General features: G+C 42.9%; 2 protein-coding genes and 1 pseudogene across 5 annotated transcripts in view; 1 reads left to right on the top strand and 2 right to left on the bottom strand.

Annotated features, from left to right (window-relative positions):
* Window positions 1-940: 940 nt before the first annotated feature.
* Window positions 941-1556, bottom strand: LOC121485777 (annotated as a pseudogene).
* Window positions 1557-17601: 16045 nt separating this feature from the next.
* Window positions 17602-19850, bottom strand: LOC121477809 (basic proline-rich protein-like). Its single transcript, XM_041732350.1, has 3 exons — window positions 19607-19850; window positions 18412-19271; window positions 17602-18282 (listed from the first exon to the last, which is right to left on the bottom strand). Exons 1-3 carry the CDS (start codon window positions 19848-19850, stop codon window positions 17602-17604), a joined length of 1785 nt encoding a protein of 594 aa, XP_041588284.1.
* Window positions 18109-25767, top strand: part of UTRN (utrophin) — a 496122-nt gene continuing 488463 nt past the window's right edge. For 2 of the 4 annotated variants that reach the window (XM_041741764.1, XM_041741717.1), the window contains exons 1-2: window positions 19023-19158; window positions 25129-25299. In XM_041741764.1, coding sequence (XP_041597698.1) covers window positions 25221-25299 — 79 coding nt within the window. In that variant the 5' untranslated portion in view covers window positions 19023-19158; window positions 25129-25220. Of the gene's footprint in view, window positions 18244-18423; window positions 18533-19022; window positions 19159-25128; window positions 25300-25767 lie in introns of those variants that run through there. The other 2 variants (XM_041741733.1, XM_041741729.1) reach the window with 2 other exon arrangements.

Here is a 25767-nt window from a genome sequence, read left to right on the forward strand (position 1 = left end):
TTCCTCCCTTGTCCCAAAGATGAATCTGGATTAATCCCAGGGTTATATAATTAGTAATAATAACAGTAATATAAAATTTACTATACTCCAGCCACTGTTCTAAGTATTTCATTTATTTCCATAAAATTCTCTCAACAATGCTGTGAGATAGACTATTACTATTATCCCCACCTTGCAGGTGAAGAAAGCAAGGAACAGAAAAGTCAAGTGACTTACATGTGGTAACACAGACAGCAAAGTATACTGGCTGGATTCAGGTGGGCTCTGGGGAACGTTCTATCTGGAGAAACCCAAGTAGTGTTCCTTCCACATTGGGTGGCAGTGGGGTTTTGTGGGAGAAGTGTAGGCTTTGGCAGCAAATACTTAACCAAAGTCTGATGCAATTACTTACTAGCTGTATGATCTTGGGTGACCTTACTTAGCCTTGCTAAGTGCCTTAGTCAGCTCAGACTGCTGTAACAAAATACCCTAGACTGGGTGGCTTCAACAAGATTTATTTCTCACAGACCTGAAGACTCGGGAGTCCAAGATGAAGGTGCCAGTGGGTTTTCTTCCTGGGGAGAGGCCTCTTCCTGGTTTGCAGAAAGCCATCTCCTCGCTGTATCCTCACATTACAGAGAGAAAGGGTACTGGTCTCCCTCTCTTCTTAGAATGGCCCTAATTCTACCATGTGGGCTTCATCTTCTTGGCTTCTTCTAAATCTCATCAATATTCAAAGGTTCTGTCTTTAAATACTGTTGCTTCGGGAGTTAGGTCTTCAACATATGAATTTTGGGAGGAAATAAGCATTCAGTCCGTAGTGCTAAGGTTCAGTTTCTTTCTCTGCAAAATATATATCACACTTATTTGTTTTTTTTTTTTCTCACTTGAAAATTTTATTGGTCAAGGAGAAAGGAAGTCAGGCAGCCCCCCAGCTTCCCGCTCAGGGTGCTACAAGCTCTCACTGCTTCCCGTTGCCATTGATGGGGCGGTTCACGAGCTCGGGGGACACCAGGAATGCCTTGAGCTTGAGTCTGGTGCTGAGGCTGTGCCACATAGGCCGAGAGCAGGAGGAAGGGGTCCAGCAGCTGGGGGCCGGGACCTGGTGAATCAGCAGCAAGTCCAGCAGGTTGTAGCCCGCAAAGGAGACCTGGTTACCCACGATGAAGACCTGGCCCCCCTCATTCTGGAACAACAGCATTTCAAAAGGCTTCAGGTAACCTGGTAGTGCCTTCACATACTCCTCCTTTCCTGCCTCATAGTTAGTGTAGATGAGGAGATCCTCCACACCATCGTTCACTACATCCAGCAAGGCCGCCTCCTGCTGGTCCTTCCCATAGAGCCCAAGGGAGAGGCCCAGGTGTCACAGGATGACATTGGACTGGTACAGGTGAGGTCTCCGTCCTGGAACTTGGGGAGCTGCCCATACACAGACAGGAGGCCTTGAGTGAGCCCTTCATCCAGGTCTCCATGGTCACCACCTCTTCCTTCCAGCTCTGCCCCTGGTCAGCCAGCAGCATGCGCATGGCCTCGCAGCACCCTTGAACAGGGAAGTAGATGATGGTGTAGGGTGGCATGGTTGCAGCGTGGGTGACGGTGGCGGTGGTGGTAGCAGCGGCAGCGGCAGTGGTGGTGGCGGCTGCGGCGGCAGCAGACAGACATATCACACTTATTTGTAAGGTTTAGCAAAGAAGTAAGATTTTTATAAGGCCTCAGCTCAGTCTCATAATAAAAACAAAGAAAAGTATTCAAAACTTTCCTGACTATGTAGCAGGTACTGTTAAAGCAAATCTAAAGAATAATAATGATTTGTGGAATGCCATGCTTTCAGAACTATGCTACATGCACTTATGCATTGTATTCACTGGATCCTTCATAACACCTGAAAAGCATTATTAGTATTTCTGTCACTATTTTATAGATGGGGAAACTGAGAGATTAAATATTTTCCTGAAGTCACAGCTGGTGACTAGCAGAACTGGGAATGGAAACGCATCGTATGTTCAGAGTGCTAAGATATATGATATATGGCTTCTTCTGTTTATTTGGGAATATGTGAAATTCATTATTTGAAATTGTCATGAAATAAATAGAAATTAATATTTTTACCTAAGAGTTCTGAGTTTGCAAGAAATGTTTACTATGAGCCTCACAAGGAGAGAATTCAACTCTTTCTCTTAATGATGGCTTTATTTGCTGACTAAAAATAAGAATACCCAGGGAGGGGGAACTGGGGAGAAAATAGTCAAAGGGCATACAGTTTCAGTTACACAAGATGACTAAGTCCTAGAGATTCACTGCATAGCACAGTGCATATAATTAACAAGACTGTATTATATATTTAACTCTTTAAGAGAGTAGATCTTATGTTAAATTTTCTTTTTAAAAAAAGGAGGAAAAAATAAAAAAATTAAAAGATAAAAAAAATTTAAAAAAAGGAGGGTGGAACTTTCAGAGGTGATGGTTATGGTTATTGCATTGTTTATAGTGACAGTTTCAGAGGTGTATGCTTATTTTCAAACTCACCAAGATATGTACTTTAAATATGTACAGCTTTATTTGTATGTCAAGCATACCTCAAAAAATATATATAAAGATATGTAATCTTACAATGGGACAAAATGTCCAAAAAGGAATACAGTAGCCCATATCTCTGTTTTGTCCCTCTCTTCCCACCCTCCACTCTTGACATTTATTACCAAAGGCCAACTTTAAGGAGAGAAATATGGCTCTGAAATCATTTAGCCTGAGGGCAACATTCTTTTCTAGACTTCTTCTGTGTGTGAGCTGTCACCCAGCCCCTAGTTTTCTGTTTCTGACTCATCAAAGGAGTGTAGAAACATTTATATTCTCTCCTTTGGAAGAATTCTTCTGTGACCTCTTCCACCTCCAGTCCAGCCTGCAGGCTGAACGTGTTGGTTAAAGACAGAAACACTTAATTTTTAGAAAAACCGATAAACTGGGATTGAGTTTCCTTTTTAGGAGAATCTTCTAGATTTAAAAAAATCAGTATTAACTTTAATATTTAAAAAATGTGTTGGTTATGAAATTCTTTGAAAAAATATCATAGTAATATTGAAATTTTTTGAAGAAACTGCAGTGTAATCATAAAACCCCACAACTGGTATTAGAAACAAAAGCACTGACAGAAAATCCTCTTTTCCAACATAACCGGAAAAATGAATATAACCACCAAATCTCTGTTTGGCAGGATCCAAACACTTGGCTACTCAAGGTAACCACTGGAGAGGCAGGAGGTCAAGTCCAGGGAAATGCCAGAGTAACCACATGATTCATCTCGCCAACCCCAGACAGTTAATCAATCACAAAGACAGAAAAATGAACAATGAGGACTTCTAGAATTTAAAGAAGTTAACCCTGGGAATCTTGGTACCATTGATACAATGGCCTCTCAAGTTAATATTGAACAAACCATACCATTAGTCGAAGAAAGATAAGCAAAATATGTAGGTTTCTGGTGCAGCTGGATTGAGCCACTTTCGGGGCTAGTTCTCAGGGAAGATTCTACTAGTAATGGCCTGATAATAACATTTTGTGATAATTAAACAAGGATTGTTATTCACAAAAATTGTGGCACAATGCCAAGAAATGAGCCAACATTTATTCATATGTTTTTGTGTTCTAATTTTGTTACTGACCTTATTTTCCAACTTATAATTTTGATTTGGTCCAACTTTCGCCATCTAGTTTCAGTTTTATTTAGTCATTATATAACCTTAAGTCCTGTAGAGAAATTGGTAAGTCACTCAATAGTTAAATACTTATTAAGATAATGACAGCAAGAAATTCTCTTTTTTTCTCCTCTCTATTTTTTAAACAAAGATTCCTTGAGAATCTGGTGACCTCAGGCTTAAAGTATTTGGCTTTCCCTTTTGTTCAGGACTCTTGGTAAGCAGGGGTGGCCTGGTGATCTACAATTAAGATGACAATCCCCCTCCCTTGCCTTTTGCCCCAAGCTTTGCACGTAAAAATTAAGCCTTTGGGATTTTACAAGGTGCTTGCACTTTTAAAGACTGTTGATATTATTGTCTTTTTGGTTAACAGCTTTGTAATTCTTGTGACCAACCTGAGCCAAAAGATGAATTAGAGGTTTTTGCAAATTCAAACAAAACCTACTAGTATTACTTTGCAAAACAAAACCCAAACAAATGAAATAACTCCGCTTCCATAATTAATTTCAAAGGACAACCATCAACGGCGGTAGCCTTTCCCAGAAAGTGGGAAAGTTTTAAAAATATGCATTTTAAATGATTTTGTAACTGTGAAACAAAAAGAAATCTCCCCACTTAAAATTTGAAGTTAATAAAGTGTTTAAAAATCTTGCTAAGTTAATGAATGAGACCTGTTTCCTCAAGCTGTCCCTGATATGTTGTATCTCAGGGTAGAAAAGGCTCCTTTTCTCACCTCTTCCCCCATCCTGGAGAGCTGGAGCTAGAGGCTTGCTGAGAGGCCACACCTAAAGGAGGGGTTTATTCCTTCCCAGTGAGCCCGGGTACAGTGAGTCCTGCTAGGACAGGATGCAGGTTGAGTACAAGTCTGGCTGGAATTCCCAAAAAAGAGGCACAGCTAGGGTGGGGCAGAAGCACAGTTCTTCAAATCCACAGCTGTTTCAGTTTCCCAAACTGTTTTTAGAATCCTCAGGGCTTGGGTAGACTGGGTTATGCTCACTTAGGATGGTTTGGTTTGCAAATCTGGGAAGAGAGCCAAATAGACCATTTTCTTCCATAATTCTGGAGATGATGCGTGCTCTCCAGAGAGATGTAAAATCATGGACTCCTAGAACTGGGCCTTTGGAGATTATCTTGTGAACCCATTTACTCATTTTACAGACCAGGCAATGGAGGCGTAAAAAGTTAAGAACTCAGGGTCCCTGGGTCACTCAGTCAGTTAAGCGTCTGACTTTGGCTCAGGTCACGATCTCAGGGTCCTGGAATGGAACCTCTGGTCCAGGCTCAGCAGAGAGTCTGCTTCTCCCCGTCTCCCTCCCTCAGCTCATGCTCTCTCTGTCTCTTAGTGAATCAATCAATCTTAAAAAAAAAAAAAAAAAAAGTTAGGAATGTGCTCAAGTCATTACATTGGTGATCTCTGATAGAGCTAGGACTTGAATCCTGTGTTTTCTTCCAAACCATTCATATTTGATAAACTAAGTAGTAGAAACTACAAGTTTCAGATATAATTTGAAGATATATAAAGCATGAACTTTGGGGGTGTATATGTATATATATGTATATATAATTTTAATTATAAAATGTACATAACATGAAATTTGCATCTTAACCATTTTTAAGTGTACAGTTCAGTGGTATTGAATACATTCACATTTTTGCCATGCCCTGTTTCTACATGGAAATGGAAGAAGTCAACCAAAAATATTTTCTCTTTAAAAAAAAATATTTTCTCTTTATCAGTCTATTATTGAATGGACACATACCATGTGATCAACACTATGTTAGGATCAGACAGATTTTAGACCCTCAAGGAGCTTTTAATTTGTTCAGGCAACAAAGTACATAAATAAGAGGCTATAATTAACCATAAAAAACTGTGTATGATATGTTTTAAATGGGTATACTGATGACAAAATGTTAAGAATCCAAAGAACACAATCATTATGGGATGAATACTTAGGAAAAGCTTCCAAGAGGAGATGGACTGAGCCACATTGATAAAAGGGAAGGAGAAGCCATGAGAAGCCATTCCAAAAGAACGAACAGAGTGACCAAAGACATGGGGGTTGTTCTACAAAGGACTTTTTGACAAAAAGTGGATAAAGAAGTCTGAGAATAACAAGAGTAGTTTGCTACTAGACACAAATGACTGATTTTATCCCGTAGGCAACTGCAAGCTGTTGAAGACTCTTGAACAGCGTCATTATCAAACTAACAAGTTGCTGTGAGGGAAAAGTGTAGGATGGATTGAAGGAGGAAGAATTGGATGAGTGAGGCCAATTAGGAGGCCATGACAGAAGTTTCAGTACAGAAAAGAGAAGGGGTAATCAGTTTGAGAATGAGTAATACAAATGTGTGAAATAATTCGAGGAAGTCAATAGAGCTTACTAATCCATTAGATATTGAGAGTAGGGAGGAGAAACAAGAATACTAAGTTCAAGCTAGTATCAAGGTAGAGCGACCAGAATTATACCAATTGAATGGAGTGAGTAACTCAAGAGAGGGAGAGAATACTAAACAGAAGTTCCATTCTGGATAGGCTGAAATGGAAATGATAGAAAGACATCCAAGTAAAAAAGATAAAGTACTCAGAGAAATGTATAAAGTTGTACAGCTGAGAGGTATTTTTGAAAAGATTTTTAAAGCAATTCTCTTAGTTTTCACCTCCATCTTTGGGAACAAAGAGTTGATCTCAGTTTAACCAGTTGAAATGGGAATGATTAAGCTGATCACAATATATGACATAATCTTCATATGGACATATAAAGATTGTAACTCAAAGGCAAATGTCAGGTTCACTTTATAATAATGGAGAAAGAATTGGAGACATAAAAAGCTTTTAAATTATACTCAGTTGAGAATAGCCCTATGGAAAATTGAAAATATATATAAATTCAATACTGATTTATTTACCTTAAGCTGCTGGGTTTAAGTGTTTCAACATGATGGTATTGCTATGAATTAAGTTTAGAAAAATTAAGAGAAAACATTGTGTAAGATGGTTTTGTATTAACAGTATTGGGATCACAGCAAATAAATCTTTATTGTTTATGAAGTCATCTAATTTGCCATCATTCTGACCTAGAAATTTTGATTCCTAGCAAAAAGAGCTTTGTTACTTAGAGAGAAATCAGAAATCTGCGTTTTCCTCCTTTCTTCTTCCTGCAGGGAGGATTTATCCAGGAGGCCTGGTGCTTAGGGTCAATGATATTTTTAAAGACCCCGTGAAATTTTATTGAATTTTGCCTAAGAAGACAAAAAACTTTTTAAGTATTTTAAATTATATGAAACAATAATTTTAAATATGCATATTATAGTGGGAGGGGCCCACAAAGTCTGAAGTGCCTAGGACCCATGTAAGTCATAACATATCCTGCCTCCTGTACTTAGATCTGGGTCTCTGGTTCTAACCATAAACCACCGCTCTTTGTACTATTTTGTATGAACTTACAAATTCCGTGAGCTTGTTACTTTTATTAAAGTGAAATGTACACAAAATTTTAACAATTAGCTAGTTCCATAAAGTTTGCAAAGACAAATAGTCTCTAACCATTTTTCTCCATATCCCCTTTTCCAGAGGCATTTAATCTACTTTGATCCTTTAAAGATACTTCTTTTTTTTTTTGATCTTTTAAAGATATTATTGATGGTCACTTAGATCGAAAGATGAATGGATAGGGAAAATGTAGTGTATATATGCTGGAATAGTACGCAGTAACAAAAAAGGATGAGATGGTGTCATTTGGGACAACATGAGTGGATCTAGAAGGTATTTTGCTAAGTGAAATAAGACTGAGAAAAACAAACTCCATATGATTCCACTTATAAGTGGAATAAAATAATAAAATAAATAAACAAAAAGCAGAATCAAATGATATAGATGACAAACTGATAGAAAGGAAAGGGGGTGGGAGGTTGGGCAAAATTGGTCAAGGGGAGTGGGAGATACAGGGTTCCAGTTATGGAATCAAAAAGTTACAGGGATAAAAGGCACAGCATTAGGGGGGAAAAGCACTACTTCTTCTGTTATTACCTGGATATATCCAAGTATAAAGCTTGTGATATTACTTTTTTCAGATTTAGATATAATCTATTGACTTCCTATCATGAAGATGAGGATTTAGATATCTTGTCTCTTCCACTCTTACCAAACCCAGTCATAAACACTTCTCAGCTATTCATCCTGCTGAATGAGACTGATTGTAATTTTGATTGACTCAACGTTCAGGGTTACATTTTTATGACTCTGCAGGCTACTTGGTGTTGAGTCATATAGAAAACTATGATTACTTCTTTACTGCTCAACTTACAGTTTTCCTTCAGTTAAGAATTGTCTTGTTTTCTCATTTGCCTAGTTTTCTATGTACACATTTATTTCTGTGTACACATGTCTACTGGATGTTGAAATATCTTCTTGATACATTAATATGTGTTAGGTATTATATCAATTGTATTTTCAAATCTCTTCTGAAGAGAAGAGATCTAGGCCTAGATGAGTCCAGATGTGTTGCCACCATGCTTGATGCATCATCCTGGGTAAATATGATAATGCCTTGGTATTTTTTCCTGTGTTGGATCTCTTTTATCCTGTAAAGCATATCTTCCTTTTTCTTGGTTTACCTCCTTGTTTTGGTTGCACATATTCATTAGAAACTCTTTTAGAAAAGGTGTACGTGCATGTGTGTGTGTGTGTGTGTGTGTGTATGTGTGTGAAGTGGGGGTAAAGTTTTTCTCTGAGAAATCTTTACTCTCATATTTAGTTGAGAAGTTAGTTATTTAATATTAGAAATAATTTCCCTTCAGAATTTTGAGTGCATTTCTCCATTTTCTTCTAATTTCCTGTGTTGCTGTTGAGAACTTTGGAGTTATTTGGATTCCTGTTACTTTGTGTGTGATCTTTTCCCCTCCACCTTTGTAAAAACTTATAGCATCATCTTTCCATTGTCCCATAGGTCCTAAAATATCTCTGTGATGTGTCTTGGTGTGGGTCTGTTTTCGTCACTGGACATTTGGTAAGCCCTTTCACATTGGAAATATATATCCTGAAATTTTCAGAAATCTTAAATTATTTCACTGAGGAAATCATTGTTCTCCCTAGTTTCTCTTTGAGGTACTTCTCATGCACTGGTCTTTTAATCTGCTTATGCTTTCCCTCCTACCTTTCATGGTTTTTTTCTTTTTGTTTTCTTTCTGCAAGATTTATTCTACTTTCTCTTCTGGTCTGTCTATTGAGTTTTCATTTCTACAACCATGTTTACATTTGTTGTTATTGTTGTTCTCTGTGTCTTTATTTTTTGGACCTTCCTATTATTATTTTATTAATTGAAAACTTTCTATTATCTTCTGCAGACACAAATTAAATGTTTCTTTCCTTGGCAGCCTAATCATTGTTTCCTTCTTTTTTTTTTTTTAATGATTTTATTTATTTATTCATGAGAGGCACACAGAAAGAGAGAGGGGCAGAGACACAGGCAGAGGGAGAAGCAGGCTCCATGCAGGGAGCCTGACGTGGGACTTGATCCCGGGGCTCCAGGATCACGCCCTGGGCTGAAGGTGGCGCTAAACCGCTGAGCCACCGGGGCTGCCCTCATTGTTTCCTTCAAGTTGCTTTTTTTCTTTTTATGTATTTTATTCCAACATGTATGCAAGGGCTTATATCCTTAGATGTCTGGTAATACTTTTTAAAAATTATTTATTTATTTATTTATTTATTTATTTATTTATTTATTTAGAGAGGGAGAGAGGGCCAGGGGAAGAGAGAAAGAATCCCAAGCAGGCTCCACATCCAGCATAGAGCCTGGTACAGGGTTCAATCTCATCACACTGACATAATGACCTGAGCCAAAATCAAGAGCCAGGTACTTAACCAACTGAGCCACCCATGTACCCCAGAGGTCTGATAATTTTTAATTCTGAAGCACGATTAAGGGTGTTCAAATAAAAAAGCTGTGATGTAGGTGATGTGAGATAGCTATTTGTCTTGGAGCCTCTATTGTCTATCTTTAAATGTCTTCTTAGGTTGTTCAGATTCCCTGCAGAATGCGCTTCCAGTCTCCTGTGTGGAGGATAAATGCCCATCTGCCATTGTTCTGGGAGTGAGAGGGGAGACTGGGTTTGGCAGCTTTGAATATGCATACCCAATCCCCCTGGTTCTGAGCACAGTTCTTCTGCCCTTCACTTGATTTCCCAATCCAGGGATCCCCTGGTTTCTTGGGTCCAGAGAATACATTTCTGCTGTTCTGCAGGGGGAGGGGGATAGACAGTTGCCCTGCTGTCTTGAGCAAGGCAAATAACCTGAGACACCTAACTACTACTACTTTTTAGAGAGAGGCAGAGGCAGAGACACAGGCAGAGGGAGAAGCAGGCAGAGGGAGAAGCAGGCTCCATGCCTGAAGCCTGACATTGGACTCGATCCCGGGTCTCCAGGATCATGCTCTGCGCTGAAGGCAGCGCTAAACCGCTGAGCCACCCGGGCTGCCCCTAACTACTACTTCTTAAGACCAATCCTTTTTATCTTCTTCCTTTCACCTCCTCTCCCAGAGTACCTAGTGCTTTTACTTCCTGGGATTCAGGCTGAGGTTTCAGGGGAAACTAGATTTATCCTTAGCAGCCATTGCTGCTGACTTAGAGTGAAGCCTATTCAGGCCTGCAAGATAATTTCTACTTGACCATCTATGTACATCCTTCAAAAGTGTTGCTGTCATTGCCTTCTTCACCTTGTGGTCTTATGTCTTTAAATAAGCCTCTCTAGTGTAGTTTCAGTAGGATTTTGGAAGAAGCAATATTAGAAGATGTTTTCAATCTCCATCTTTATCTGAAAGTAACTTCAAATCACTTTTTGATTATATAGTTTGAAGTATTTAGCTTTTATACAAACACAGTGACTTCTGAGGTTTTTGATGTTTCTGATGATATTTTATAAAAATTTATGATCATACCAACCAGCCTTAACACAGCTATTGTGTTAGCTGAGCGCTTTGCAAACTTTAGTAATGTTCTAACCCTATTCAAGGAAAAATAAAATCTATGGACTTCAGGCACTGAGTTACATTAAATATATTACTTAAATGTGTACAAGTGTAAGTATAGATTATTTATACTTATAGCTCTTGTGTATTTATATGAGCAAAAACAAAAAACTTAATACAAGAAAATCACATATTTAATTCAAATTAACAATATAAATTTACATATTAACAATATAGATTTAATGTAACTGATGTTATTTTAATGCAACTAAATAGCTACCCTAAATATAAATGTGGTACTTAATGCTCTGTAATGTAATGCATTCTTTTAAGTCCATTGTCCACGTGCTGCCATGTGTTGCATGAGAAATAAATTTACCCATCTCTCTGAATTTGAAATAAGTACAGGGAAACCTTTATTTAGATAGCAAGGTTTCTTGTCATATGGGCATCATTTAGCAAGAATGTACCCTCAACCTATTAAGCCTGCATCTGTTCTTTTCATATTAGTCTAACAAATAAAGTAGCACTTCATAATGCCAAGACAATCATAAATGCAAACAAGAATTTTGCCCTTATTTTAATTTAGAAGTATCCTCTGAGGAAAGCTCTGGCTGCACACTTGAGTGACAACCCCATAGGTCCTCAGATTTCTGGGACACCTCCTGGGTAGAGGGGACTACTGCGTCAGAGCAGGAGCACAGTGTGCATCTAAGGACAACTAAAGAAATGGAAAATGCTTTTTTCTTTGCTTTTCTTTGCGAAGAGCAGATATCTGAATGAAGATGCGTATTGTAAGAACGGTACATTTGACGTGGTGACATGATTTCATTCTAGTGGCAGGCAGCCACTAGTTTGAGATCTGTGGTGATTGTAAACTATGCCAAAAAAGCAGTTTGCCCTTTTTTTTTGTTAAACAAAACAGTTGCATTTATTAAAAAAAACAATACTTGAAATTTTCTGCCCAAATATTTTACCCTGTTACTGTCATTGGATCCTTGGGCTTTTCCTTAGGGCCACGTGGCCAGAAATGCCCAGTACTCACCAAGGAGGCACAGACCAGTGTATCTGGGACCCCTTACTAGGTCTTCAAGGGAAGGAGGCCACTGCCCTCCAGGAACACATAACATACGATGGTGAAACTATGTGGCAATAGCAGGGTAAGAACCCAGAAGAATTTGGTACCTATTTGAAAACAGTAAGAGTGCTTTCTAGAGGTATGTAAAAATGGAGGGCCGGTTGGTTAATATCATCACATGTTTAGGCTCCGGTTTAAGTCATGCTGGCTCTCTTCACAATATAGAGGGGCTGCTGCCAGAGGGAGGAGCCCAGGAAAGGGGGGCCATGGAGACAGTCTGGGCTGTAAAGCTGGTTTATTTCAAATCAGTCAGCTGGACAATGGAATGCTGGGCCTCCAGAGGGGCATCAGGAACCCTGACCTCACCTAATCAAGCCATCCTGTCTCAGAGTTGTGTTGAAGCAGAAGGAGCACAACCCAGGCTGGATTCTGAATGCTTAGAGGGCTGTATCTATTTGCAAGTGGACTTGAGGATACATCCAGGAGCCTGTAGCCTGGCCCTGGGTAGAGAAGCAGGCAGAGTTGGGTAAGGGTTAGGGCTCTTGCCAAATGGGTTGTGATTTAGGACATGTTTCAGTTCCAATATGGGGCACAATCTAGGCAGATGAAATATATGCAAATTGCCTGGAAATCTCAATAGTGATCCCCACCTTACCAGAAGAAGGCAGTGGATGAATTTGGGTTAGCATATCTAGCATTGTCCCTAGGGAATTGGGCGTGGGTGGGGGTGGGGGGCGCATGAAGCAGGACTTCAACAAAAGGAAATGTTACTCCTGAAACTGAGCACCACACACACAAACCCTATGTTCTTCTTTATCCTCAAGCCTTCATCTAGGCCTCCTCTTTTCCTGGTTACTTTTTAAATTAGACTGGGCTTGGGTAGTTACAAGTGAATTCCAACATGCACTAACATTAATAAAAAAGGGGGTTTATAAAGAGGGAACTGCCTCTGTGTCTGGAAAGCAGGGACTCTTGGGTCCTCAAGACTTTCTCTGTATTTTTTTTTTGCTCCTTGTGCATTGGTTTCATTTTCTCCTTTTGCAGGTATAGAACTCCAGCTAGTTGCAGGGGCAGGAGAGGGATGGAGGGATAGTCTCAATTTTATGCTACTCTAGTGTATTCATTCCAAAGAGAAAAAAAAGAGAATTTTCCCTTCTAGGGTTATTCTGGAAATTTCTCTGGAAGGACATATGTCGGTATAGGCTAGATCTCCCCTTGTCCCTCTTGGATAAATCACTATGCCTGGGGTTGAGGCCTGTGGTCAGTGGTTCTTGAGTAATAAGCATACCCCAAGGCTAGGTGGAGAGGTGACTGACAGCCCCACAAAATTTGATTGGAGCAGGGGAGGAGCAAATTATCCAAAGGAAGGGGTAATGTTCCTTTACAAAGAAGGGAAAGATGCTGGTCAGAGGCAAGACAACAGATGTCCTTCAGGATTCCTATTCATCTGTTAAGGCTTGACTCAGGTGTCACTTCTTGATACCCTCCGTCCCTCCCTGTCTTTCTCCTATTGGGTTACACATCCCTCTTCTGGGTCATGTTACATCTTGGCCTACTGCTGTACCCACTAATAACTTACAATTGTCTAGTTATGTGTTGGTGTCTCTCATTAGACAGTAGCTTTTGAAGACAACCACTGTAGCTTATTCCCATTGGCACACCCAGCCCTTCAGCAGATAATGGGAGTTCCAGAAATGTTTTCAATAAAATAATAAGTGAAGGTGATCACAAAATGGCAGCAAGTCATCTTGAGTTAGGAAACAGAGGAAGGAACATCATCATAAAAAAATACCAGATACTGTGATAAATGTTTCATAGCAAATAACTCATTTGATTCTCAAAACATTTGAGGGGGTTTTCTTTCTATTTCATAGACAGGAAGCCTAAGGTTAAGCAAGTTCCACAAGCTCATACAGCTAATAACTGTCAATTTAATAATCAGCACTTAGGCAACTTAAATCTACCTCTTTACCTTCAACAACTCTGTCTTCTGTTTCCTCCTCCTGTTCCTTCTGCAGGTTAACAATGAACTTATATCACCTAAGGATGCTCTCTTTACTTCCTAGTGATTCAGACCTTTTCCCTCAATAGATTTTTATTTTACCTAAATGCACTCCCTAGCCTGTTTTGCATCTTTGTCATTTGTTTCTTTAGCCACACAGTCAGAGGGTTGAAGGAGAAACCGTAAAATCACTTCCAATACCAATCACTTCCAGTACCAACATCACAAAATTATATAAAGTAAACAAAACTAAGTAAAAGTAACAAGTTTGACAACCCCAACATAGAACACTCCTTTTGCTCAGAAGGCTTTTGGTTCTCAGGGGCAGCACACCGTGAAGGTGTGGGTCTGGGGGTCCAGCTCCCCTCTCAATTCGCCTCTTCCTTTACTTCTGGGGACTCCTTTATTCTCTCCTTTTGCTCTAAAAGTTGCTCTTTTCTCCTCAACCGCTTAGTCTTTTTATTTTGTCCATAACTTTTTGGGACCTTGCATTTCACCTCCTTTGCCTTTATCAGTCCTTTCCTCCCTGTCTTCCTGCTGGCAGACTCTTCCTGAAGAGCCCTTGGTCAGAGCTGTCCCGGCTTCCTACCTAGGGCCCGCTGACTTGCCCAGGATGCTCCTGAGGTGTTCATGATGCTCGGCAACCTCAAGGGTGAACCACAACTGAACAAAACACTTGAATTCAAAGAGATAAGGCTAATTGTGGGCATTTTGAAATTATGATCGATCCAGTGGGCAATGTTTTTCTTGTAGGGCAATTTTTAGACTCCTCCAATCATCCAAAGTGGCCTATTTGAGGCCAGCTCCTTAGGGAACAGTGGCTCTAAGTGAGATTCCCCAACCGGCCTGATCTAACTTCAAGCATTGTTAAAACTGCAGCTTCCTCACCAGACCAAGAAAATCAGAATTTCTGGGAGTTAGTAGGCAATCTGAATTTAAAATATTATTCTTTGTGATTCTTAAGCTCACTAAATTGTAAGAAACTCTGCTTTTGTTTTAATTATTCTCTAAAAGTTTTATGCATTATTACTATTAGTTTCCTTAAATGTATCACAAAGAATTTTATTTATATCTATTTTCAACTTGCACAATAAATTCTAGATATTTGACTGAAGCATGCAGCAATAATATTTAGCAAATATTCTGGGATCTATTCTAATAAGCTATTTTCTTGACCTGGAAAAGATAAATTCCCTAACCTTTGTCTCCCTTAAATGCTTCCATGTGGGGCTTTATTCATAGTTAACACCAAGGGTAAAGCTGAAGGAGTGCCTTGCTTTTTTATCCATTATGTATTTCCCTGTTTATATTGTCTTTTTAGAAGTTTTTATTTATTTATTTGAGATAGAAAGAGAGAGGGAGAGCACAAGGAGGGGTGGGCAGAGAGAGAGAAGCAGGTTCCTCACTGAGCAGGGCGTCCTGCTTGAGCTCAATGCGAGTTTCATCCCAGAATCCTGGGATCATGACGTGAGTTGAAGGCAGATGCTTAACTGACTGAGCCACCCAGGTGCCCCTCTATGTTTTTATTGTTTAAAGAGAATCTACATTTATATACTCTTGCTGTATATACCAAATTCATTATATACAAAGTTTAGTAAGAAAATTTTCTTTTCAGTTCTAATGTTAGGATGTAGTTCCCTACACCCTACATCCTAACACATGATTCTACGTAGATATGAACAGTATCTACGTAGAATCATGTCTCTCTATATTACATATACATACATATGCATATATTTCTATATCTGAATCTATAAGTACACAACTCAATATTTTCTCTTACGTTGAGGGCTTTGTCACAGTGACATCAGTTCAGTTTTCTTGAATCTTTACCGTTCTGTGGTAACTGTGGGGCAATTCAGAGTTTGAGTTAATGGTAGACTCTGGGCCACATTCCTATCACTTTCTCTGAATGTTCTACATTGCTCTTTGGGGTGGGGAGACAAAACCCACCGAGTACTGTCATTACAAGCCAATGCCCCTGGTGCACCGACCGCGGATGGAATGTTGGTTGCAGGTGCACTAACTACTATCCACCTTCTGATAGTTTCTTTCCACTTTCCCCACAACTTGATTCTCAGGGCTGGAAGGAAGATCACACTGCCTGCTGTATAGAAAGGAAGACTTCTGTGGTTAAAATCTTCCACTAAATGTGGTTTCTTCACTTGCAAGGGAAACAGGAATGGGACCAGTTTGGGACCTGTTTGTCATCCCAACAGCAAGAAATTTTTGTTTTGTCTCTGCCCATGGCCTACAGAGAATATGTCTCTGTGTGTGGGGAGAGCCTGGGAGAAGGGTTAGAAACAGGCCACAGGTTCCAGGGAATGTGCCATCAGCCACTAAAGCCAGGGGTGTGGGTAGCGTCACTTCTGTACAGATGGTGACTGTATTCTTATGACCTTTCCTTATGGCCTTTTGGGGAGGCTTAACTAAACATCCCCTCAGAGTTTTAAAAACTCAGAAATTCTAGGTCCCCAAGCAACCGTGTTTTTCAAAAATTCTGAGTTAAATAAAGTAACATTTGTCCAGCACTTTGCAGTTTACAAAGTGCTTTTCACTTACAGCCTTTCAGGCAAGGAAATCCTTAAATACTTAAATGTTTTATTTTGTTTTATTAAGATTTTATTTATTTATTCATGAGAGACACAGAGAAAGAGGCAGAGACACAGACAGAGGGACAAGCAGGCTCCATGCAGAGAGCCTGATGAAGAACTTGAGCCCCATGTGGGACTCCATCCTAGAACTACAGGATCATGCCCCGAGCTGAAGGCAGACGCTCAACCGCTGAGCCACCCAGGCGTCCCAATGTAGTTTTATTTTATTTTATTTAAATATTTTATTTATTTATTCATGAGAGACACACAGAGAGAGAAGGAGAGAGGCGGAGAAGCAGGCTCCAGTGTAGTTTTATTTTAAAGGAGGACTCTGAGTTTCCATCAACTCAACCAAGAGGATACCGTGGATGATGAACAGCTTAAGGGTCTTTAGGATAGATAACCAGTTAAATCTCACTCGCTCGATACAGAGACTCAAACAGCACTCGATCTGTCCTTTTCTTATGGCACTTATCACTGATCTTGCATATCCTTACCTGTTTACATGCCTTATCTCACTTGCTAGATTTGACATTCTTTAAGGCAAGATCTCTGTCCGATTGTTTTGTGCATCATTCACAGGGCTGATGCAACCAGCAGGCCACAAATTGGTATTTGCCAAATGAATGAACCAATGAAAGTGAATGAATGCATTATATCCACTTCAAGTTAATCATCCGGATATGCTGTGGGGTTTGTATGAAGATTTCCCAAAGGAAAGAAGCTAAGCTAGAGACTTTATAAAGAACACTATCTTTCAGGACCTCTCACCCCTCCAACAGCATTTAGGGACTGGGGAATTTTTCACTTTATAACTAATAAAAAACGAGTGAATTCTTTCTGGGGTGGGGTGGGGTGGGGGCTAGCATTTGAGTCCCCTAGTGGTTCAACTTTACTAACTCATAAATTAACTTTCAAATATTAAACCAGCAAGAAGCCAGAGCTGCTCGTGTATCAATCATCCTTTCCCTTTCCCCAAACTAGGAACTTGGGTTGCTGTCCCCCCCCCCCCCCAAGTGTGATGGTCACGGAACAGCATCATAGGAACCCAGGAGGGATGAAGTATGTGAATAGGAAAGATGCCCACGTCACACACATCTCTCCCCAGATTTTTCCTTGACCAACGCCTCGACCGTGTGTGTGTTTGTGTGTATGTCGGAAACATTGAGAGATCAGGCCAGCAGGCACGACCGAACGCTCCACGTAATTTCAAGTTTTTCTTAACATCTAAAGGCGACACTGAGAGCTAAGATAAAAACACCCTTGAAGTAGGACCTGCCCGGCAGCAGCGTCAGCAAACGGCGGCGGGGCGAGGGGGAGGCGCGCGGAGGTTCACCTCGGGAGGAGGCCAAGCCGGGCCCCGGGGTGAGCGGGGCTGGGCCGTGCGGGAGGCTCCGGGGGCTGGCGGCTGCGCCCCGCGTCCCTGCCGCCCCGGGGAGCCGCTCCGGGGCGCGCACCCCCCCCACCCCCGCCGGCCGAGCGCCCGCCGAGCCGCCGCGGGAGGGGAGGGCGCGCGGTCAGGTGACCCGGGGCGCCACGTTCCCGGAGCCGAGAGGGGCCGCTGTCCCCGCAACAAAGTTGCTGGGCCTGCGGCGGCGGGGCCGCCCGCCCCGGAGAGAGCAGCCGGGCGCCCGCCCGCCCGCGAGCGCGTCTCCCGAGGGCGCCCCCGTCGGCCGCCCGCGCGGCTCTCCAACAAAGGGGCAGGCCCGCGGCGGCGGAGGAGGAGCCGCGGGCCCGGCCGCTCGCGCGCAAAGTTGTGGAGTCGCCGTGCTCGGAGGAGGGAGCGGGCAGCCGCGGGCGCGGGCCGAGGAGGGGCCTCTGGCTCCCGGAGCCGCTGGGCGGCGCGGCCGGCGGTGCCCCCTTCCCTCGGGGTCGCTGCTGCCGACGGGGAGGTCCGGCGTCCGGCGGACTCGGCTGCCCGCGCGCGCTCCAGGTTCGCACTCGGACTGGTTTGTTTTTGTTTTTGGCGGAACTGCCCGGGCAGGAAGATTGCACAAGTCGGGGGCGTTTTCCATCGGGTGCCTCCCCCACCCCCCACCCCCCACCCCCAATTTTTTTTTTCTTTTGGATTTGTCTGGTTTTCACGTTTCCTTCTCCAAACACGTCGCCCCAGAACTCGGGCTCGCGCAGTCCCCCGCGACCGCTGCGACCCCAGCGCGCCGGGAGGAGCCCTCTGCCGGCTCGGGGCGCGGCTGGGCGGCGGCGGCTGGGCCCGGGAGCAGGTAAGCCCGTGCAGCGTCCCCGCCTGCGGGGCCCGGGGGATGTGGCCGCCGCGCCGGGGCAGCGGCGCGAGAGCTGCGGGGCCGCCGGGCTTCCTGCGGCTGCGCCCCTGCGCCCCTGCGCCCCTGCGCCCCGGCCCCTGCGCCCCGGCCCCCTCCGAGGGCTGGCTGTAAGGTGGCACCAACTTTCGCGTGCACTTTCCCCGGAGCCTGAGTCCAGCCCCGCTCGGCGGGAGACAGAGTGCGGGGAACGTGGAGAGAGCCCGGGCGAGGGGGTCCGCACCCCCCCCCACCCCCGGCTCCGCGCGGCCGCCCGGCTCCCCCCCCCCCCCCCCGCCGTCGGGAGGGTCGCGCATCCGTGCCTCGCGCTGTGGTCTCCGACAGGGGACGTGGCTTCCTGGGATGGCCAGTGGCACACGCCCCGGCCCCGGGGGGGCGGGGCCCGAGGTGTCCGCCTGGAGAGGGTGGGAAGGGGGTGCCGTCCGCCTGGCAGGAAACGTGCTGGACCTCCGGGCCGCGGCAGCTGCCGAGGGCGGGGCTCCCGGGAGGGGCCGCAGGCGGCCAGCCGGGGCTGCGTCCCCGCGGTAGCCTCCTCTTCCCCGGACTCTTGGCATCACTTGCCGCACCAGGTAAGGTCGTTTGTGTCGCCTTCGGGCCCCGGGTCCGAGGTTCTGACTGTCCAGGGCCACTTGCACAACCAAGGAAGCCCTCATCTTAGGCTGTGCAACTTTTACAAGGCACGCTGTTACGGGAGACCCCCCCCCGGATTACGAAAGGGGCTGCTGCGCACGGTTGTTTCAAGGGGAGAAGACGGGCCCGACCTCCAAGAGACGGGGGACCCGCACTCTTTGGCTTCGAACTGGAGAGCCCCGGGTCTGACCTGGAGCTCTCGGCTCCGCGCTCTGGGCCGTCCCAGGAAGAGCGTCGTCGTTCCCAGCCTCCAGGTCGTCAGGGTCACCGGGGCCTCGCGGAGCAGTTCCCCCAGCCGCGCCCGGGCGGGGGGTGGGAGGGGGTGGGAGGGGGTGGGAGGGGGTGGGAGGGGCGGGCAGTGGCCGGGCTGCTGCTCCCCGAACGCACCGAAGTCGCGGTCCCCGGGTCCGGCCGGGGCCGGGTCTCGAGGCCTCGGCGACCCGCGGCCGCAGCCGCTTGCACTCGTGCGCGAGTTGCACGGGCCGCAGGAAGCGGCGGTTGCGGGTGGGCGTGGGGGCCGCGGCCTGCGCGGGGCGCAGCGGGCCGGGCGCGAGCTGCAGGAATGCGAAGCTCGTGGGCGCTGGGGCTGGCGAGTCCCGGGCGGCCCGGGCCGCGGTTTACGCGGAGTCATTCCCCGCCCCCTCCGCCCGAGTTTATGGGGCCGAGGAGACCGCTCTTTAACTCTCCTTTGGGTGTTTACCTAAAATTTATTGCCCCTGTAAACAGTATTAATCACCGTGGCGCTAACCTTCCCTGGGAGCGTTTGCGAGAGTGAATGGCAGCCCTTGGCACCGGGCGGTGTCTCGTCCTGGGTTTCCAGAAGGGCGGCAGATTCCTGGCCCCTTGGCTTCCCTCTCCACGATCTTCAGCATTCCTAGGGTTTGGTTTCTAGTTTAAATGCTTGGATAGTTTCTGCCCTAGGACCCACACCGCATTTCCATCCTAATCACACATTGTTGAACGTATTTGTATTCTTAGGTGGTCTGATTGCCAAATTGTTCATTTGGAAACATTAGCTGTACTTTGTAAGGGCATCTCCCCACCCCGCCCTCTGACCCCCAAGTTTATTGCCACACGCTGCTGGCTTCTGTTCCATATGACAGCCAGACGTGTTCTGGAGAAAGAGTTGCTGAATGTGGCAGAGTCGAATGCATTGGTTTCCGAGAGAAAGGTCTGGCTAACTTTGCAAAGCGTGATTTTGAGGCAACAGAAACCTTGAGTAGTGGTAACAATAAATTACAAAAGTTACAATTATATAGGGCTTAAAGCTTGTGTAAGGCTGTACCTAAGGCAATACCATTTATTCTCAGTTTTTCACTCAGCTTTGTGTGGAAGATGGCCTCTCACACTCCAGAGAAGGTCCACACCTAGGCACATTGTTCTTTTTTTTTTTTAAATTTTTATTTATTTATGATAGTCACACACACACAAAGAGAGAGGCAGAGACACAGGCAGAGGGAGAAGCAGGCTCCATGCACTGGGAGCCCGACGTGGGATTCGATCCAGGGTCTCCAGGATCGTGCCCTGGGCCAAAGGCAGGCACTAAACCCCTGTGCCACCCAGGGATCCCTGTTCTTGAGAAAACTTGGATTTTGTCTCTGACATCCTATTATAAATTGCTGCAGCATTTAGTGATTTAGAAGGAGGTATCTTTTTTGTGTGTGTGCTCCTCAACCTAGGGTGGGTCCCTTGCCCATTCCTACCAACAAGTGGCAGTCAGTGGCTCTCTGTTCAAATGGCCTTTTGTGGGCAGCCCCAGTGGCTCAGCCGTTGAGCACCGCCTTCAGCCCAGGGTGTGATCCTAGAGACCTGGGATCAGGTCACATGTCAGGCTCCCTGCATGGAGCCTGCTTTTCCCTCTTGCCTCTCTCTCTCTCTCTCTCTCTCTGTCTCTAATAAAAAAATAAAAAAATCTAAAAAAAAAAAAAAAAACCACAACAAATGGCCTTCTGTGATTCTCCCTTTTCCCCATTCTTTCCTTGTCCTGTGATCCTCTTTCTGCTGTCTCTTTGCAGCATATATGGGATTTTGATTACCAGGAAGAGAAAATTTGAGAAATTATCTTACAGTGACAAAATAAAAAAAATTATATAGCAAATATTTATGTGCAAATGAAGTAAAGTCCTGTGTCAACAGTTTACTTTTCTTCTTTAAGGAATGGGAAAGGTCTTTGGCAATTGCTGAAGTGAAGACCTTTAGCTAAGACTAGTTATGAAGGAGAGGAGTGTCAGAAATATCTTTTAAAGGGAATAGTTAGTTGCTTTCCAGTAGAGAGAATTTTTGTTGGACAAACCAGGTTTTTCATAATAAAATTTATTTATATTCTTCTGAATAAAGCTTTAAAGTCTTGAATATATTAAAATACTCTTAATTCAGCAAATCTTTTACAGGTATGTACCCCCAAGAAGGAACTTAATCACATAATAATCCCTAAGGTCTTAATGGTAGTAGAACAATATAAAAAAAAGAGAAAAAGTTTTTTATCCTCAAAATTTGACAGACTGATGATCCAGTCCACATGGTCCGTCCTCTCAACAGGAGAGGAGATTCTTCCTAAAGCTTTAGTAGTCCACCAGTTTTCTTCTGCCTCAGACTGTTGAATACTTCAAATATTTTTTAAAGATAATTTTGAACTCTTTATTATTAGAACACACCCTTTTTTCGACTGGTCAGGAAAAAATATAATAGTTGTCTTTTATATGTATTGATATAAAATAGTATGGTATTTCCTTGAATGTTATATATAACTAAACATAATATATAAAATACAAATATTACATTAGTATGCCAAATGAAGCATATCATACAATAATAATACTACATGGTATGTCCTTGAATTAAGTGATTGAATTGCCTAATTGTAGCTAGCAGTAAACTCTTGTTTTGATATCTGTTGTAATATATGAATTAATGCCCATTATTTGCATGCAGATTAATATTTGGATGTGTTGACTATAGCTAAGTTGCTGAACCTCAGATTGAATTCTGATTCTGTCTGGGTTGTAGGGCCACTGTGTTCCAGGAAGTATTAGGGCAATGCAGAACTCTCATCATTGACATTCTTAGAGAAAAGGTGGTTCTGCCGAGTAGAATCCTCAATTCTTTAAACTTTGAAGATGATCCTTTTTTTTTTTTTAAGATTTTATTTATTTATTAGACACACACACACACACACACACACACACACACACACAGGCAGAAAGAGAAGCAGGCTCCACGCAGGGAGCCTGGCATGGGACTCAATCCCAGGTCTCCAGGATCACGCCCTGGGCTGAAGGTGGCGCTAAACAGCTAAGCCACTGGGGCTGCCCTTGAAGATAATTCTAATTAATCACTAAAGATTAAAATTATTTTATTGCTGGGCACCTGGGTGGCTCAGCCGTTTAAGTGTTGACTCTTGGTTTCTGCTCAGGTCATGATCTCAGGGTCATGATGTCAGGGTCTTCACATCGTCCATGCCTGGAGTCCCATGTAGGGTTCTGAGCTCAGTCCACAGGCAGCTCGAGATTCTTACCTCCTCTTTCTCTTTCCTCTTCTCTTCCTCCCTCTGCTCAGGTACTCTTTCTTTTTCAGAGAAATAAAATCTCTAAAATTATATTGTTGGTAGGTTATACCTATACTCAGCAGAATTCATGTGATGTACCTTCTGGAATAAAATCTGTGTCGATGGGTATAACGTGTAACTATCCAGATTTATATTGAATCCAGACCATTTTTGAGATCGGACCTATATATCCAACTGTCTTTTTTATTTTCTGCACTTATATAACTTGGAGGCACCTCAAACTCAGCAAGTCCAAACCACATTCATGATTTCTTCCACCAGTGGCTTATCTGCCAGTGTTCCCCAGATCAGTGAATGACTCAGTTGCCCAAACCAAAACTGAGCAGTCATTTTACTCTTAGTATTCTGACCATCTCATATCCAGTCAGTTCCCAAATGCTGTTGACCTTTTGTATTTGATATTTAAATATCCCACATATCTACCCATTTCTTTCCATGTATCCTTGTTTAGACCACAGTCATTTCCTGCCTGTAATATTATACTAGAAAGATGAATAAACACTCATTCTCTGCATTCTCTCTTCGCATTTTCAACATTTGTTTGCTTTCTTTCTCTCTCTCTCTCTCTCTCTCTCTCTCTGCATGTATGTATAGGAGTAGAGAGATACTTTTACATAGATAGACAAGTATATGTTATGTTGTCCTGTTTGAACTTAAGTTGAAGTTATTGTCACACTTCATTGATTAAATATTTTGGGGCAGCCCCGGTGGCGCAGCGGTTTAGCGCCGCCTGCAGCCCAGGGCGTGATCCTGGAGACCCTGGATCGAGTCCCATGTCGGGCTCTCTGCATGGAGCCTGCTTCTCCCTCTGCCTGTGTCTCTGCCTCTCTCTCTCTCTCTCTCTGCATCTCTATGAATAAATAAATAAAAAATCTTAAAAAAATATTTTGTCAGGCGTCTCCCATAATAAAAGATACACACTTGCATAATGACAAAACCGTTAACCAGTACTAAAGAACTTCACTATTGATATAATAACATTGTCTGATAAATAGCCCCTATTTGCATTTTTCACATTATCCCCCAAATGTTTATTTTTGAAATTCTAAATTCAGTCAAGGATTATACTTGATTGTCATGTTTCTTTAGTCTTCTTCAACCTACAAAGTTCCCCCCCTCCTTCAGGTGTTTTTGTTTTTCACGATGTTGATAATATTGAGCAGTCCAGATAATTTATTTTGAAGATGATCTACAGTCTAGATTTGTTTATGATAAGCTTCATGAGGATACTATATGGACAGTATGGTATATTTCCCATTGTGTCACATGATGCCCCATTATTGCTCATCACTTGGTTAAAATTAGGAATTATTTTTCCTAAAATTCTGTTATGAAAAAATTTCAAAAATACAGAGGAATTAAAAGAAATTTTCATTCAACAAAATTGCTCATTGTGCTCATGGCCTAGGACATTTTTTCTTTTAAAGATTTTATTTATTTCTTTGACAGTGAGAGAGAGACAGAGTGCACAAGCTGGGAGGGTCTGAGGGAGACAGAGAAGCAGGCTCCTTGCCCAGCAAGGAGCCCAATGTGGAACTCAATCCCAGGACCCTGGGATTATGACCTGAACCAAAGGCAGACACTTAACTGAGCCACCCAGGCACCCCTGGCCTAGGAACTTGAATGAACATTTGCTCTATTTTGCCATAGTCTTTATGGCTCCTAACTCATCATTCTGGTCCACCTACAAACCAGAATCTTTTCAGAAGGCAAATCTGGTCATGTTACTTCCCAGCTTAAAACCATCCATTGGATCCTCTCTTCCTCTTTAGAGAAAGATCAAAAGACTTGGCCTGGTCTTCAACACCCTGTCATTGGTTCTGTCTACCTACTTCACCAGATTTCTCTACTCTTGGCTGTTTTCTCTCTAAAGACGGTGGTTCAGCTTCTAGAATGCTCCATGATTCTTCCTGCATGTAATCCCTTCAACTTCTCTTCCCACCTCTTTTTTTTTTTTTTTTTTGCCAATTAAATTTTTTTCATCATTGAAAGCTTGGCTCAAATGTCACTTCTTCAAGAAAAACTTTAATTGCCCAGGGCAGGTCAGATTCCTCTGCTGTATGCTCATATTACCCTGTGCTTCTCATTTGTACATTTGTAACATATCAGTATTATAATAAAATAATTCATTATATAATTAACAGCTTAGTGTCTATATGCTTCATTATGGCAGAGTCTTTTTTAGTCATATACCCATTGCCCAGATCAGTGCCTTATACATAGAAGGTGCTGAATAAATACCTGCTGAATGAATGGTTAGTATATTTAACTATATGATTATATATATTAAATAATATATATGTATACTCCCCCCCCAAGTCAATATATTCCCTTTTCTCTTTAGGTATTGATGTCCAGCTGGACCATCATAGAAAATTGGAAGTCTTAAGAAGAGAATTTAATAGAGTCTTTGGATTAAATTGAAACTCTGCAAAGATGGCCAAGTATGGAGAACACGAGGCCAGGCCTGATGATGGGCAGAATGAGTTCAGTGACATCATTAAGTCCAGATCTGGTAGGTAATGGAAGCTTAAGAAAATGATGGATTATTATATATGAACTACTTAGAAGACATAAGTTTTTTGGCTTGTTTTTGCACTGTTCTTATGGGACAAACTTCTTTTGAGAAACACAGTTCTGACAAATGACTATTATATTGTAAAAGGTAATGTACTGTCTCTGAGTATCCTGTCTTAATTGCTAATCCATTTTGGTCTTGTTGTCTGTTGATGGGCACTGCTTGGTGAAACGCCTACCTGTAGTTGAATGCTTTTCCTCAGTGAGGCTGTGCCTTTCCACACAGACGTGAAGTTGAGAAGTTTTTTCTTGTTGGTCTCTTTTATGAAGTTGAAGGGATTGCATGCTCAAAATACAAAGTTGCAGTTTCTGGCCAGGTGGATTTTCATGAGTTTTTCTTCCATTACTGTATATCCTCACCCCTATCCTTTTTGGTGGCAGGGTTGGGTCAGCAGGTGTCCTACCG

This window comes from Vulpes lagopus, chromosome 2 (genome assembly GCF_018345385.1).
Source record: "Vulpes lagopus strain Blue_001 chromosome 2, ASM1834538v1, whole genome shotgun sequence".
NCBI lineage: Eukaryota > Metazoa > Chordata > Mammalia > Carnivora > Canidae > Vulpes > Vulpes lagopus.